The sequence below is a fragment of the Phaenicophaeus curvirostris genome, chromosome 1, assembly GCF_032191515.1.
Source record: "Phaenicophaeus curvirostris isolate KB17595 chromosome 1, BPBGC_Pcur_1.0, whole genome shotgun sequence".
NCBI classification, from domain to species: domain Eukaryota; kingdom Metazoa; phylum Chordata; class Aves; order Cuculiformes; family Cuculidae; genus Phaenicophaeus; species Phaenicophaeus curvirostris.
Genome location: NC_091392.1, coordinates 91,115,798 through 91,132,928, shown reverse-complemented (window position 1 = coordinate 91,132,928; position 17,131 = coordinate 91,115,798). Strand labels below are relative to the sequence as shown.

Here is a 17,131-nt window from a genome sequence, read left to right as displayed (position 1 = left end):
TAGTTAATTTTTCCTAGGAAAAAAACTGTAATGTATAATAGTGTTATTCCCGCAGGAAAGCAGCTTTCTCATGGTCCTCTTTGTTTTTGCCAACAAAGTAATTCATCACTAGTTAAACTGCCGTTTATGAAGGAGGATTCAACTGCTACCTAGTTGGACCTAGTGATGTGAACTGCTAGGCACCTGTCCTGCAGGCTGATGAATCAGAGAAGTCCATGGTGGTGGAGACTGATGGAAAAAGTAGTTCTCTCAAATGCACAGATATATGTTAAGGAAGAAGATTAGCTATACCAACAAGATTCATTATATTTATATGTGATAGAGTCTCTCAATGTCTGAATTCTACTGGCATTAACAGAAAACAAAAAGGTGATTGCATCATCTACTGCTGGGAGCATGGGAGGGTACCATTTTAAAATTTATTAGAGGGCTGGTATCACAACTTACAGGAATAATATTCATGGAGTTATTTAATGCTAACTGAGTCATACACGTGCCTTGTAAGAAAGTCAAATTTGGAAATAAGCACAAATTCTGAAAATAGTAATATGGTTGTGTTTCAAGTTGTCTTTGAGGTTAGCTCTGTGGGAACTCATTATTGTAGGCAGCTTTATTCATACCAGATATCGTGTGTCTGTTTGGTTCGTTATTGAATGAATTCAAAATCTGGTGCAGATGCAAAAACCATTAAAACTTTTGGAGTAATGAATAATGGCTTTAGTCTCTTGATACTGACAAATTTAGCATCTGCCACTGTCTGGAGTGGAAATGCTGCCAGTGGAGGTCTAGTTTTATGAGAGAAGTTTGGTTTAATAATCAGCAAGTTTTTGTTTGCTTTGTGTAGGAGACCAGTTCTTTGTCATGGATTCATGTTCTTCTACTTTGTTGAAAAAATGCCATAAAATATACATAGAAACGTCAATTATTCTTATTTTGCTGTGAAAATATAACTGAAACATCATTGGTTATAATTGCCTGATTGGAACTAGAACTTTGTTAAGATGTTGGGGTTTTCTCCTTTACATCAAGAAGTATTGGATTTTGATCCCATTTAACTTGGGGATATGACGGTATCTGTCAAAATAACACCGTGTTGTGGTTTGCTGTGATTACCAAAAAGGCATCTTTGAAAATTCTGGAAGTCCATGGTGCTGGAGGGTTGGTTTAAGTGTTTGGCATCTGTCAACTGCCCCGTTTAATACGTGCTGATAAATGCCTTCAGGAATGTAAAACAATTATGCAGCTGGCCATCTAGACTAGGAACAGAAGGACTGATGTTAGGTAGGCACAAAAGAAGGAGTGATAATAAAAACCAACTGGGACTTAGCAAGCGCACGCACACAAACACACACAATAGCCACCAAAAAACCCCAAACTTCTAGAAGTTACAACAAAGCTTCCTTGGAAGCTGTTCTATGTTCAGCCCTGCCATACACTGCTTTGGGTGCATTCTGAGATCTAATTAATCCAGTGGTGTGCTGGACCTTGCCCCACCAAAATCAGTATGGGAGCTACCCTACATTAACCTAACATTATGTTGAGGATGTAGCTGCTGCTGGGAGAGGATGTCCTCATCAAGAGTGTCACTTACTTAGAAACTCTATGGATGCAAAGCAGCGGGGGGTGAGCTTGTTTTTTGTGTGTGCTGTACCTGCAGGGTTTGTCAGGGAAAACTGCTCTTCACTAGTGATTAATGAGCTGTTACTAGTGTTTGAATGTCAGAAATAATTTTGTATCTTGAATAATTTGAGATTGTGAGATTTATCTAGTAGGTTATAATGCTATATATTGTAAGTATGTGGTGTGTGCTTAGTTATATGGTGCGTATTGTGCCAGATACAACTCGAGACAGGATGCTGAACAATTCTTTGAGGACAGTAACATGAAGTCTTTTTGCCCACTTGTCCGAAGGAAGTTGACTTTCCAGGATTCTAGCTAAAATGCAGTTATGTGAGCTGAGAACTATGAACCCTGTTCTGGCTCCCTTTACATTAATGAGGTTTTGGTCCAATGCGATGCTTTCTTGTTGCATGAAACCGTGGCTGGGAAATCTCTTAAAGCTAGGAAATATTTATTTGAGCTTTACTGAGAAATGCAAGTTTTTTCTCCCAGTGAATCAGTCGTCTTGGGCAGGAAGAGGCATTGGAGTAAGCTACCTTTTAATATAGGTGGCTTGGGGACTTCCTTTGGGATGCAATTTTTTAATCTGTATCATTTTTTTTCCAAAATTGTCATCATAAAACCTGAAGAAAATAGCAGAGGCTTGTTTGCAGTATTTTTTCCAAGCGTCTGGGGAATATTCTAATATTTGTTCTGCAAATGCAATCCAGAATATATCCTGTCGTAGCTGTTTTACAGCACAAATGAGTTAACATTTCTGTGTGTTTTATGATGCTGTTATTTCTTATATGGAATACTATTTTGTGTTCACAGCAGGAGCTAAGAACAAATCCTGAATCTCAGCAGGATTCCTGAGAATCAGAAATTTTCAGTGCTCTGTCATGAGAAGGAACAATACATCAAATACCATTTGAAGACAGGTACTATTCTCATGTCTGTATCCTGTTTAAGGCCCTGTTATCTGCTAGACTGCAGTGAATGTAAATTATACACTCCTGTTTCAGTTCCCATGTAAATTATGTGGCTTTGTGATGGGATGCTCTGTGGGATAGAGCTTTGAGATAGATTTCCCTGGACCTCTGCTTACAGTGAGCTCCCTAAAGAACAGAAAGGCTTTTCACTTTTCAAAAACAATGGAGCAAAAGGAGAGAGTCAGTTAAGGCAAAACAAATACAGGCATCATAAACCTCTCATGTTCCTGTGGTGTAGGCCACTCGTGCTGTGGTGATAACTGTCTGCTCCTCTCCACCGAGTCTGTCATCTTTACAACACCCTTTCTTAGCTTGGATGGTAGAATTTGAAATGTAGATAATCATAAAAGAAAGACCTTTACTCGTGTTTTTTCTGGTCAGTTCATAGTGTATTTCCTATTACAGTATATGCCTGTTTTAAGGTCTTTTTACTTCTACTGAGGAGCTTTTCTAGTGGGTTTTCCTATTTTCATCATTCCTTTAAATTCATTTACCCTGGCAGAGCAGAGATGACTGTTAAAAGTAAGGCTCTGTTTTCTCTCCCCTTGAGGTATGAAGGAGCATAAAATATCAGTAGTCTTTTGGTTTATTTGCATCAGGCTCTTAATTACTTTCTTTATTGCCTCTTAGAAATATGTATGTGTGAAACTTGTCTGCCCTTTGATCTTAAACTACAAAATGAACTATGTTAAAGGTGCTCATCACTTAAATTTCTCACTCCTCCATTTTCTCTGTAGCCATTCCTCATTTGTTCCTAATAATGGCTATGAAAAGCTTTTCCTTGTCTCTTTAATTCACAAAATGCAAAACAGATAGCTTTTCATTACTTTGGCAGCTAAGAAATGTGATTCAAGTGTTGAAACAAGGTTTACCTTTTAAACTGTTCCACCTGTGTTGATACTACAATCCTCTGCTGAACACAGAACTGCACAATTTCAGTGTCGTGGACAGGTCAAGGAACATGACCAGCTTTTCAAAATTATTAATATACAAGTGTGTTGTGACAGTTTTTCCACTGCACTTTTTTCCTACTTACCTCCACCTACTTTCCTGAGCAGATTCAAAAGAAGCCTTGATAAAGGCAGCACTTCTATGTTGTGCTCACAGTGACTGAAAGTCTTGACTAACTATGGAGCTTTTACAAATCCATTTTTTATATAAAGATTCTTCTCCCTGGTAGCCAGTGACAGGACTAGGGGAAGCGTCCTCAAGATGCGCATGGGGAGATTTAGGTTGGATATTAGGAGGAATTTCTTTACTGAAAGGGTTGTAAAGCATTGGAACAGGATGCCCAGGAAGGTGGTTGAGTCACCATCCCAGGAGGTGTCTAGAGGATGAGTGGCTGTCATACCTGGGGACACGGTCTAGTGGTGGACCTCGTAGGGCTGGACTGATGGTTGGACATCCACCTACTGCCAAAAAATGACACGGTGTCACTCTAGGAGGCAGAGCATAACCCCCAGTGTAGTACAGTGACTTGTAAGTAACCCCTGCATTTCTAAACTAGAAATTAATTAGATGTAAGGTAGGTGTTAAATGCAAACATATTTGAGTAATACGTATGTACAATTTATTTAAAACACTTTTTAACATACATATAAAAATCCCTCACTATTTATACAGTCTAAGTTCTAGCAACATATACAAATACTGAGCAACTACAATACATGCTGAGGTAAGAACATACATTCTGAGAGAATACTCAAGCCAAAACAGATTGAAATACATTTTATATCCATATGTCATCACATGTAAGAGAGACCCATTACAATGTACCTCTGCTTGTACTGTATGAGGGAAAATTCTAATCTTAGGTGTGTCATGCAACTTACATTTGGGAATCAGTGTTTTTTTTGTAGCATACATTTTAAACCCAACTGTTTCATATTCAAACTGATCTCCTTAGCCGTAGCAGATAACATGTTCAAAGTTGAAAGCAGGGAGCAAAGCTTGGGACCAATTTCTTTCAAAAAGGGACTTAAATTCTTAAAAACTTCCATTCTAGTCAACAGCTTATGCTGCTCAGCTAATGAAACTGCATTATGTTTGCTTATAAAAATAACCTACTATAAAGAAACTGTTTAATTCTTACACCATCCTAGCCTATAGTATAGCCACAGTTCTATCACATCTGGCCTACAGTAAAAATTAAATTCAGGTGTGTTAATTTTACTGATTTGAATACATTCATTTATTTTTATGGTAGATTAATTTTTTTAAGACTAAACTTGTACAGATTGAGAATGCAGAAATTTCTCAGCTCAACTGGAATAAGTATGTGTGTCACATCTTGATGCCAACAAATAACCAACCTTCCACCCTTTTCAAATAAAATCAGCTCAGAATAATAATTTCAAAGTCATAATTACAAAGGCTTACAGTGGGTAAGAAGACACCTGTTTAAGAAAAACTACAAAGATTGCAGACTAGCTTGATCAAGCAGAAAAAGTTGCAGTAACATCAAAAGCACAACTCTAGGCAGGAATTTCTTTGTCATGAATGGGTCTTATATACCATCCTTACTTACATTCACATTTAGGCTTAGACACCCAATTCTAAAATAAAAAATACTAGTTCTCAATGAAGGAGAATGAATGGTCAATAAATTGTAGAATTGGGCAGGTAGTGCAGAGTATGTAATAACACATTCTAGGTGTTGAACAGGCCACAAGTAATTCTAGATTACTGAGTTTATATATAGCTCTTGTGCAAACAAACTTTCAAGTGATAAGTTAGGATACTGAACTGGTATAAAGACATGGTGGCAACCCTCTTGAACCGTATTTTAGTTTTGATCTGGATGTTCTCCACCTAGATTAAGGACCCTGGGCAATAAACAAGGCTGACGTGATTTAAATCATAGAAACAATCAATCACTTAAGTCCATAAAACTGGGCTAATGTGTAGGTAGGGGGCTACACATGTATGAATTAATTCAGCATCCTCCCAAGAGTGCTGCTGCAGTAAAAATAAAGCATTTTCTACTACTTCAGTTAAAAAGCTGTGCTTTGTTTCCAACAAGACAAAAAAAAATGGCAAAATATGACAACCAAATTGTGTGATTACCTATCTACCGCTAGTCTATGTCATCCCAAATAGACTGACCGCGCTGGAGAACATAGGAACATTCAAAGGACACAGATTCCTTTAAATGCTTCTGAAATGGACACTCTTTGGAACAGTACTGGTTCTCTTGCAAAGGTTTTGAAATCTTTTCTACTTCTAATATGAACAATCATAAGAAAAGCCCTAAGGCTAAAGTTTTTCAGTTGTGCTAAAATGTACCGTATGTGCTAAATGCATATATAACACAAACTGTGCACCATTAGAATATGTGTGCTTTCTTAAGCACTCACAAAAGTATATACATATCCATCTTTGTATATGCTCACATCTTGCCACACGACAACAGATACTCCGGAAGGGGCAGGGAGAACCTTTTGCAGTTTAGTCACCTCAAACACCTGGACGCTTCTTGCACAACGACCATCAGGGAACTCTGAATCCGAGGCAGACGTTTATTCAGAGTAGCCTTCACTACTTAGTAGGGAAAAATGTAAAAGCAGTTGTCATATAGTTTGCTTGTATGACTTAGTCTGTGCATCTTGGATCCCTAGGGAGGAACAAGACTGAGTAGCCTGAGGAGACAGACAGCAGATTCTAGTTTTGGAAGGCTAACAAAAATGGCAGGAACCTTCTGAGGAACATACAGCTGATGATTCTTAATCCTGTGAACAAAAGATGAAGTAACACAACTTAGATTCAAAACTATTTTATGGCATGAAGTTAATGGGATTTTTTTTTGCCACCAGTCTTGATAGTAGTTTTTAAATGCCAATGTTGTGCAGGCATTTTAAAGGGTAAAATTAATTTTAAAAGCTATAGTGCTTACAAATAGGTCTTAGACGGTCTTTGGGTTTTGGATTTTTTTCCCCCATGGAAGTAGTACCATTAGCAAAAAGTTATTGGCTTTTGTACTTTAAACTGTTTCTCCCAATTTATCATTCACATCTATGAATTACTGAAGCTAATCTTGAAGAGTTCTCCTCTCATGTCTGAAAGACAATTGTAAAGTAGTAATAAAGTCCATGGTTTTGCAGGAGACAAGCTGTAATTATAGATACAGCTTAAGGAAAGGCAGAATTACAAGTTTCCCCGACCCCCAGTACAAAATCTTTTGGTTCAACATTGTATTATTTAAGACTAACAGTATCAAAACAATGCAGGTAAAAAAATGAAACAGTCAGCTCTATGGAACTGGCTTTTAAAAATAAGCCATCGTTCTGCCTTACTCGTGAGCTAACTTAGTTCATCCTTACTCCCAGTGGAATGGGCCACACTCTGTGGTACCTGGTACACCAATTCCTCAGTGGCACCTGGTCCTGATTGCCCCTTTGGTGTATCATACAGCACCCGTGCTGATGATGTGCTGTCTGTCCTAGACAAGAGTTTACTGTACGTTCCAACCAGTGGAGGAGCTTGATTCCCTGCAGCTTTGAAGGTGGAAATGGAAGGAACGCCGAGAGGTGTGCTGGGATGGCTGGACATGTCCATGATTATTGGAGTTGCATATTCTGGTCCAGTTATAGGTAGTGGTTCAGCATAAGCGTGGTAAACTTCTTGTATGGGTGAATTGTAAGGGTCCAAATCGGCATAACTTGCTTCTTTTCCTTCCTCTGGTTTAAATGTTGATCTCTGATGGAGTGTGCCAACAATTCCCCCTACCAGTGGCTGAGCATATTCTGTATTGCAAGCACAACAGAACAAAAACAAAATAAAACCACATTTAATGGAATTTTTATTAACAGTGGATTCATACTAAATACAACCTGTCTCAAGTGTCACAAAAATTATTATTCTAGATCAAACCAGTGGTCTGTCTCTGTCCACCAGTACCAACTGCTTTGGAAAAAAGAGTCATTGCTACCCAACATTTAAATCTTTCAGCTACTGCATTAACTTGGGGAAGCTTACATCCACAGCACATCAAGTCAATTAATACATGCTTTTATGAAACTCTCTGAACAGATTTGAAAAAGCCCGTATTTTAAAAAAATCCACGTACCCACAGAACTATTAATTTCTCCTCTCTTCCTCCCCAAAAAATTAGAAATAATTAAATGTAAATAAATTCCTGACATTTTTTTGCCATGGCCCAAAAAACCAATAAAATGTACCTGCAGACTCTGTTTGCAGCATTGTTGGGACTTCTCTTGGCCTTAGGTGACTAATTTCACTGCTGCTGTAGCGTACAGGAGTTTCTTCATGTTCTGCTGATTTGGTTGGGAGAAACTGCTTCATTCCTTTCCACCATCCTTCACACAGATTTTAAGAAAATGATGCCCAAGACTGCATTTGTATTTTAAGCTATTAAAATATATTTACATCACATCCTATATTTTGTAGTGGCAGATAAACAACTCAATTATTAGTATTTACCTGGCGCTAAGGTTACAAGATATTTTAACATTTTCTGGAAGACTGAAGATTCAGAGGTGACATTACTGTCACCCAAATCAACTTTCCTAAATGCTCCCCCTTCAAACACCTGCAGAACTGCTGCAGTCTAGTGGATCTGTCCCTGAGTGTCCATTTGCAGCAGTGCTGGGGCTTAATAAACTCGTAAAATACAAAACAAAATACTAAAATATCATCAGACATTCCAATTTGCAAATCGAGTATTTACATAAAATTTTAGACATCTCAGCTATAACCTAAGAGTACATTTCATTAAAATGGTTTCTGGCTGTTAGTCTCAAGTTTCTAATTCACACAGTTGAAAAACATCGATCAGTTGATTTTTGCAAAAGCCCGAGTAAAGAGGATTTGTAACTTCAGTGGAAATGAAAAGGAGTTATTGTGGTCATAAATGCTTTCATCAGAGAAGGGAAGGAGGGTTGGTTTTGTTAGGTTCTCCCTTATCTCTTCCCCCAGCAGCCAGAACCATTCTAATTTTGCTGTCCATTGCCATATTTCATTCCAGACCATCCTGTATAAGGTAAAGCCAAAGAAACAGGAGTTTCAGAACCAGGGAACGCTGTTTGACAAAATTCGAGGTAGCCCCTGGGAGGGGACAGACAGGGGTTCCACAGAGAAGTGTAGCAACATTATTTTGATATTGCATTTTGCCAAATTTCCGTTTAAAACAGACTCACATACTGAACATTTTAAATGTAAGCAAACAGGAAAAAAAACCTGGCATGTTCATCATTGATATTTAAACACATGAAATTTTGAGTCTAATATCCTAAGACAGCAATGTTAAGAACTATCAGAAAGGGACGTGAAAAACAAAAATACGGTCATTAAAAGGTTTCTTGTCCAAAGGATAAAGCATACTTAAAAGCTGCCTATAAGCACACACAGAGATGTGGAAATTTCTAGCATGGAGACAGAGAATGGAAGCACTATCACACAGACAGCACAAACCCAGCGGCTGCAGCAGCACTTCATGCTGCAGCACAAGCATTTTCAGGACACTTGCTGAGTGCTGCTTGGTGGAATTGTCAGCTCTCAAGTTAGTGGGGCACAAGACAATAGGATGGAGAACATCCCTAAAAGGGGCTGCAAACAATCCCACATGCCTACTAGGGCAATGAAGAACTTGACAGACCCTGTACACGAAGATAAAAGATTTTTTTTTCCAGAACAAAAAGAAAAAAGAACCAAATACATGATTATCAAATGTATCAAGATGCTCCTCAAATTATTTTTCCCCTCATGTTATACAGTTAAGAGGTTCTGTAATTTGTTTACTTAAAAAAAACCCTGAAGCCGTAAGCAGACAAGGCATTTTCTATTCCTGAAAACAATTCAAAGAGTGAAGCAGTTAAGTTTGTCCAGAAAAGAAATTAAGTGCTCACTACACCTGCATCAGTTAGCATTAGAGAAGCTTTTCTGCTAGTGGAAATAGTTTATGTTATTGCTATCTGAATTATGCATCAAAACAAAAACGCGAAGTAAAGGATTTTGTAAAACCACTCTGTTACCTGCACGATCCCAGTACGGCAGGTCGTAAGTTCCCTCCATTTTTTTCTTGCTGTGAAAAAAAAGGAGTTATTTTAGCTAGTCTGCGTGTTGGAAGATGCATTAATTAATGCTCAGCAACTATTACCTTGGCTGTAACTGCTCCTCAAATTTAAAGTATAAGCACCAGTAACCTGACTTGCCAGCACCAGTCTGCTGCTCCTGGAGAAAGCAGTTTTCACCAAAAACATTTCTAATGAAAACAGTTACCAAAAGCTGTGTTCGCTGGCGTGGCTAGTCGAGTGAACATTTTCTCACAGAGAACACAATTCTGAAAACAAATCCGTCCACAGGTGTGGACGTGCAGTGCTCACAGCGATACATGCAGCATTTCATTCTCACACACCAGGCTAGCATTCAGTTAAAGCACTTCCATTAATCTGTTCATTTACCGGTTTCTCCAATGCCACGCACAAACTAAGATAAGAATCAGAGTCGTGAAGACCATCACCAGCACTGGAACCAGAACTGCTGCCAAAGCCACATCTGAAAGCCATTAAATTAAGCGGTGTCAGACAGAAGAGCTTCTCATAGATCAGTTTTCAGTTTGCAAATTACTTGGGTAAAGAACATAGTTTTTATGTATAGTATCCATCACAGATCCATCCCCCAGCTAAGTCACCCCACTGGATGCTCCCGCAGTGCAGATGGCAATTAACATCCAGCTCTTGTACATGTATGCACAACCGGTATTTTTACAAGGTTTTTCATTAAAATCAACATATGTTTTAATAGAAGTAACATTTTGCTGTTAGAACAATGTGTCTTATTATTAACGATAAAAATACCAAGAGCCCATGAATATTCAACCACTTCAGTTTGAACTTCCTATAACAAGCAAATACCACAGTATCTTAACAGTTCATCACAATCAGCCTGTGCTGGGTCTGCCTGTGACATGAGACCATCCCAAAGGACACTTCACCAATGCCTACATCAGCAGTAATCTTGCTCCCCTTTCTGACAATTATTTTTGATAAACAAAACCATGATGCCAGGTGATGTTTTTTGAATTTCATGCCAGTGTGACTGCTCCATAAAAGATTAGCTACGTCAAGTGTTTTGTCCTAAGAAATTATTAAATTAAATAACAAAGCAGTTACATCTGTTTAATTCTGAAGGGAAGCTCAAGTTGCAGCTTCTCCATCTGACAAAATTTGTTCAGTCATTAAAAGTTAAACTTGGTTTGAACAACTTTTGAAAGTTGGAACTTATATATATTATTGACTTGGAAGACTGGTTTTGTTTCTGCATGCAGTATGCAGTGGTAATTTTTTATCATGTAGACTTGATAACTGGTAAACATTAAATAACAAAGATAATTATCTATAATACATTAAAGTGCTGTGAAAATTTAAATTCAGAAAGCACATTTAATATCTGCCAAAGCACTGTAAGGAGCTCTCCAACACTTCTACTGCTTAATTGCTGATACCTTTGGTTACACTTGGAGTCACTGTTGTGTTTTTGATTTCAGGTGTGAAAGTTGTCTTATCTGTCTGCAATGACGTCTTCACTGAATGAACAAAATCTTCACTGAAGTCATCGTTCTTGGCATCATTCTTGTTCTGAGGTGGTGGCGGCCGCATGGTGATTTTAGGAGCACGGCCTGTAAAAGAAAAGAACTTCTGTTTTGAAGTGCTAATTTTCCAGGTTTCTTTTTCAGGAGACAACAGATGGAACAGTTTGCTCTACAGCTTTTGTTCATGTTATATAATGGGGAAAAGAATAACATGAAAATAATATGAAAAGCAAGTGACTGGTGTCTACTGAAACAGTTATTTTCCAAATTACCTTGTTTACACCTAAACGATGTATTTTCCAATTTAAGTGTTTACAACTTCAAAGGAAATTCAGAAGTACCAGTTACAGAAGGTTCACACACCTACGAAGTATTTTTTTTTCCCTCATTGAAAATATGTCTACAATGTAATTTTTGCCAAATTATTTCACTGCTTGTCTTTGTATGGTTAAAAGTTTTTCAGTTGCCTTACCGATACTAAACTGACATCCTAGCAATTCTACTTTCATTGCAATTTTCTGGTGCCATTTTAAGGGGTTAATCCTAATAAACCGTGCAATAATAGGTGGAATGAAATTATTGCGAACTTCCTTGTATGATTCAGTGTTGCCTTGGAATATCTAGAAAAGAAAGAAAAGGGGAGAAAAAAAAAGGAGACAAACATTATACAAATGCAAGAGCAACCAAATAATTACAAAGAATTTTGATGTTTCATTTAGGAAAAATAAGCAATGCAGAATCCTAAAAACTTCCCCCAGAACGGTGCTGCTGCCTGCGTATCTCCAGTCACTCGGTCCTATGAAATAAATAAATAAATAAAATAAAGGAAGGGGATAGGGGTGGTGTGGAGAGCGCAAGTGTAAATATATGCAGGCAGCTACTTACATCCGAATAAAGGTACCGTGTAATATTCTACTGATGATCCCCAGGCAATGCCTACTGTTAAAGACATCTCCCATGTTTATGGCACTGAATAATTCTAACTCAGTCAATTTTTGGTATTTTGCACTTCCTCTTCAACTATCTATAGCAAGCAGTTGTGCCAGTCTGAATGCAGGAATTAAGTGGTGCCTTCACACAGCCTAATAATTTAAGCATAGTCTGTCCTGTTAGTAGGTAGGCATTTATTAGAAAGCCTTAAGAAACACAGTCAAGTACGTAATCACACTGTCCTCTGCTGGTTGGTGTCTGCAAGGGCTGAACCACAAGTGAAATAAAAGGATTCAGATTCAGAACGTGAGTACGCACGGAGCCACACAGTTCTGGAAGAGAAGGTTGCAGACTTTCATAAAAATAAGCTAAAGCTGGTCCTTCACTGCTGGTCCTTGCACTCAAAGAGCTCAAAATTTGATCACACGAAACAGGTTTGTCTGGTTGAAATTTCAAAACCCTTATGCCGTCACTCTGTGATGCAGTCAGTTACGCACACTGACAAACTTACAGCCAACCATGGGTTTTGCACTGAGCTGCTTAAAACAACAGAGAAACTAGGCCCACTACTGCAACCCAGCAAGCCATCCCACCATCTTCTGTGGGAGGACTGGTTTGGTATCAGGTCTTTGGGTAGGAAGAGAGTTGTCTCTCCCCTGTCAGTGCACAGCAGTTGGGCTTTGGCTCTGCAAATGCAGCTCTCGGGTGCAACAGCACAGAGGTGTCAGGAAATGAGCAACACATTTGTTCTTAAAGCATCGATACAGATGCTATAAATCACATTAGACATAATGCAGAACAGAATTATAGCACTTGCCTGAAAAATAAATACTATAGCGAGTATCCTGCTCCGTTGCACCACTTGGTAAACAAAGCACTTTGCCACTCTTAAGGACAAGCATTGTACTATGTAACAGTTGATGTGTTTACATAAAATGAAGCAGTCAGGGGGTTTTAGCACACTTGTGATCAACACAGATCACTGCTGTTTTCAAACTTGATACACAAGATAATAGAGATTTTGTATTGCACTCCTGTGCAATTTAAGTTTGTGAAATGAAATTACTAGAATATCTCTACAGGTTTGAAAGAAAATAATTATTACAGGAAACTATCCATTCAAAAGCACCAAGGCCTCCAGACAATCCCAGGGACCTTAAAGTGACCCATGCCTGGGGTCCCAGACACAAAAGCCCCCATTACTATGACTTATGCTTAAGAATTTTTGTTTGTCCTTACATAGGCATTAATTGTCTTCATGGTTGAAAGCACTGACTGATCAGACAAACACATAAGTCAATGTAGTTAGGCATGGAAAAATAAATCACTTTATAATTCAAAGGCAGTATTTAATGTTTGAGCATATTGTCTTTTTCTATATCTTAAATTACTAACCAGCATCTTTATTTTTATGTATCGAAGTAACGCTATGAAGCTAACTGCTAACCAAATCATGATGCTAAAAATCTAGGCAGGCAAACACAAGGTATTTGCCTTGCAAGTGCATAGTCTCTGTTCCACTCCACCTGTCCAAATTTACAAGCACGTGGCTCTCGATGATATTTGTCCTGCTCTGAATTTAAGTTTACTGTTCTTAAACACTTACTAGCAATGAATGAAGACAGATTAAATGTGGACAGAGGTCAGGTCTATGGTGTTATTTTGGAAATAAATGAATAATACAAAGCAGTCACAGTTTCCGTCTCCAACTATTCACAATCTACTGAGACATAGTAAGAACACAGATGTACAGGTTCTAATTTACAGACTTTTTCCCCTAAACTAGGACAGATTTATTTTTCACCTGTTTTTTTTAAGCTGACAGGCCTGTGGCTACAGATTTCCCCAGTGAATTATTTGTTTTGGTAAAGCTGCAAATGAGAAGAAAATACAGAGGTGAGACTGAGGGGATATGCCCAGCCCAAACTGATGTACTGTATCCTTGTTTGTGCACCACCATGCAAGTCCACCACTAAAAGAAGCTGCAAACTGCATCGGGCTACCCAAGCAACAAAAGCAGAAGTGACAGGTAAGAAAAGTAGATGCCCAAGACTGAAAGTTAGTTTTGCTTCAGGTTTCTGAGACTGAGCATGTAACAGCAAAGGCAACAAGAATCATTAACATTGACAATTACCTTCAAGAAATATTAACAGCAAAGTAGTTCTTTACTCCAGGCTTTTATTAGTCAAGCTTTTGATGTCAAGTGTTATGATAGGAACTTAACTTGCAGCACAATATTTTTTTTCATATATAGTTTTTGCAGAAAAAAAAATTGTGTCCGAGTTCACGCTGTGCAAGTTTTTTGATGAGAAATGGCTTTCATATTAAATTTATTATCAAACTTTCTACATTGGCCTCTGTGCTGTCAAACAAAACCTTTCCAACACCGCAACTTTGATTTGTCATTTTTCCCCAATGCAAGCATTTTATTCTCCTTTTTATATGTAAAAACTGTAAGGAAAACTTAAGTACTGGTAGATCTCTACAAGCTATCTGCAAAGAGGACTACAGGAAAGCCTTGGAAGAGCTTTGAGTCTCCTGAACAATGTAAGGAATTTCAAACATCTTTCAAAAAGTGGGGAATAGCACCACCTTTTTGGTCTGGTGTGCAGTTATGTAAAGCTCAACGGAAAAAACCTGCATGCGTATGCATCCAAAAGCAAAATTGTATCAAGAGAGATGATGTCAAACAGAGGAAAAAAACCTCTGGGTTTTGAAGCCCCAGATATCACCCACACTGAACCCTTTTTCTGTCACTTAAGTACAGCTGGCACACCCTAGATACGTATGGTTGGTTTTTCATGCACTGTACCTAACGATACAGAAAGCGCAAAAAAAAGATCCGTAGTTTCAAGCTCCACAATTTGTTTCATTTAATGAACCTGCAGGGAAAACAATATGCTCAAAATTAAAAGACCTCAGCTGCAAAGGTTTTCAAGACAACAACGAAACTAAACACAAAGCCTAATTCTAGGCACCTCGATAGCTGAGATTTTACCTCATGGCCAGAAGAGGGCACTGAAAAACCAGCAAAAGATGCTGCTGGGTTTGGTTTCCACACCCACTCCTCCACCCCTCCCCTTGGAATGCTTCATTCCAAGGGTATCGTTAGTTCACATGTAGGTTCAAGGAGATGGACCATTCCAAATAGTAGTCTCCACCTTTCAGTAAAGTTTCCTGCTATCATTATGTTCAATGTTCAAAAAACCCTCAATTTAATAAACAAGATACTTAAGCCTTTCTTGTAATCAACAGGATACTACATCCTAACTTGAAACACCCTTAGCCCACAGTAAACAGAAGAAACACCAGTACTGATAACGAGCGACTATTCTTAAGACCCATTTCTAGAAAGCTACTAGGTTACTAGTTACTACTACACATATGTACTACCACACGCCTATGGAAATAAGGTAAATTACATCAAAGAATTTAAAGAAAAAGAAGGAAATCCTAGTCCCAGTCAGGTTACCAAGGATGCATTCATTTGTTTAAGTAAAGCTGATCTGAACCACGGGGAAGATCACGTAAGGCAAAAATCTCTTTTTCTGCTGTCTATTAAATACTGCAAAACTGTAACACTGGGAGAAGACTATCATGCTGCTAACAGTAGGTATTTTTATTGCGTGGCAAAGCATTTTTAATATGAACAGATCATTTAGTTTTTCAAGAAACTCACCTCTGCAAGAGCTGTTCTATTATAAAAGGAACTTCCCAGAATTTTGTCAGAAAGTAAAACTGACAGAAGCATTATAAAAGATGGAAAATTGTACAAACCCTAACTTTTATTCTGTAACAACGAAAGTACAAGAACGCAAACCTTCATTCTGAAACATACAACCTATTTTGAAAGAAATCTGATTGTTCTTAAAGGGACACAGTACCACACAGGCTACCACTGGTAACAACAGTTTCTTGTATAGAGTATTCCCATCCCCAAATAGTAATAAAAATAATCTCTGAACTACAGAGCTGTACAAATCCTTACATATTTGCAATTTTTCATGTTTTCTTCTGCATTGATGCTGTTTATGATTCAAAATTACACTGAAAAGGAAAGTTATTTAATGTTTCCTCACCGTACCAAAATTAGTCATATTTCCAATTGTGAAATCTCCACAGAACATACCCAGAAAGTGTGTGGCATTTTTACCTTATCTTTATCCATGCCAGATTCCCTGTATACTGTCCACTTCTGTGCATCATCACTGTATAAAATTTTGTAGGCCGAGACATAGTAGTCACACTCTGCTAAGGTTGATCCAGTAGTTATAATACCTGTGAAAATAAAGGTGAAAGGTTAGACAAAAAAACTGGTACTGGTTTGTAACAATTAACAGATCAGCTTTTGAGTCCTGAGTTACATAGTCGGAATCTCCACTGATCCAGTTACATTTTGAAAAGTTTATCCAAGTTTACCCAAAACCTCTACAGTGACTGAAACTTAATAATAGTTTTAAGTTTTACTTACTTTTATACTTTAATTCTCACACTATAACCTTGCTAAGCACTTCCCACCCATTTCTTGATGGAAACAGCCTGTTCATTTGACTATGGCCTGCTTTTCTTCCCAGCTGCAGAGACAACATCACTCTTCCCTGCTTTTATACTACTCAAAGCACCATTGGAAGAACTGCAGTTTCCTAAAGCTGACACTTCAGCGTTGAAAACCGACAGGCATAGGAAATCTGTTTTGTTAAAGCTTATTAGCACAGGAATTAGAGGAGTAATGTGAAATCCAAATAGTCCCCAGGGAGGTAATAACAAAGGCTGGTAAACTCAAGTTGCTTGATGACAGGAAGCCAAGTTGCTGATAGCAGGGTGTGCAGCTGACTTTACAGAGACCAACTTATGGATCTGGAAAAAACAGACAAACCTGAACTGATCAAAATAGGATGTTTCAACATAGTCTTAAAGCCAGGGACTCTGTGAAACACTCCACCTGAAGCCATCTTAGTTTTGATCTGAAACACTCCACCTAAAGCCACTTTAGTTTTGATTCAAGTGAGATTGCAAACATGCTCATTAACAACAGTGACTCACCTCTCAACAATTCAATCAA

The 17,131-nt window shown here is 38.1% G+C and overlaps 1 protein-coding gene across 1 annotated transcript in view; it reads right to left on the bottom strand.

Moving 5' to 3' along the window:
* Positions 1–6,255: 6,255 nt before the first annotated feature.
* The window catches only part of DCBLD2 (discoidin, CUB and LCCL domain containing 2), a 45,448-nt gene continuing 34,572 nt past the window's right edge, over positions 6,256–17,131 (bottom strand). The window contains exons 9-15 of the mRNA XM_069867973.1: positions 16,223–16,347; positions 11,612–11,759; positions 11,053–11,226; positions 10,010–10,103; positions 9,581–9,630; positions 7,769–7,906; positions 6,256–7,333 (exon numbers count right to left, since the gene is read on the bottom strand). Of these exons, the coding sequence (XP_069724074.1) occupies positions 6,891–7,333; positions 7,769–7,906; positions 9,581–9,630; positions 10,010–10,103; positions 11,053–11,226; positions 11,612–11,759; positions 16,223–16,347 (1,172 nt within the window). The 3' untranslated portion in view covers positions 6,256–6,890. The remainder of the gene's footprint in view (positions 7,334–7,768; positions 7,907–9,580; positions 9,631–10,009; positions 10,104–11,052; positions 11,227–11,611; positions 11,760–16,222; positions 16,348–17,131) is intronic.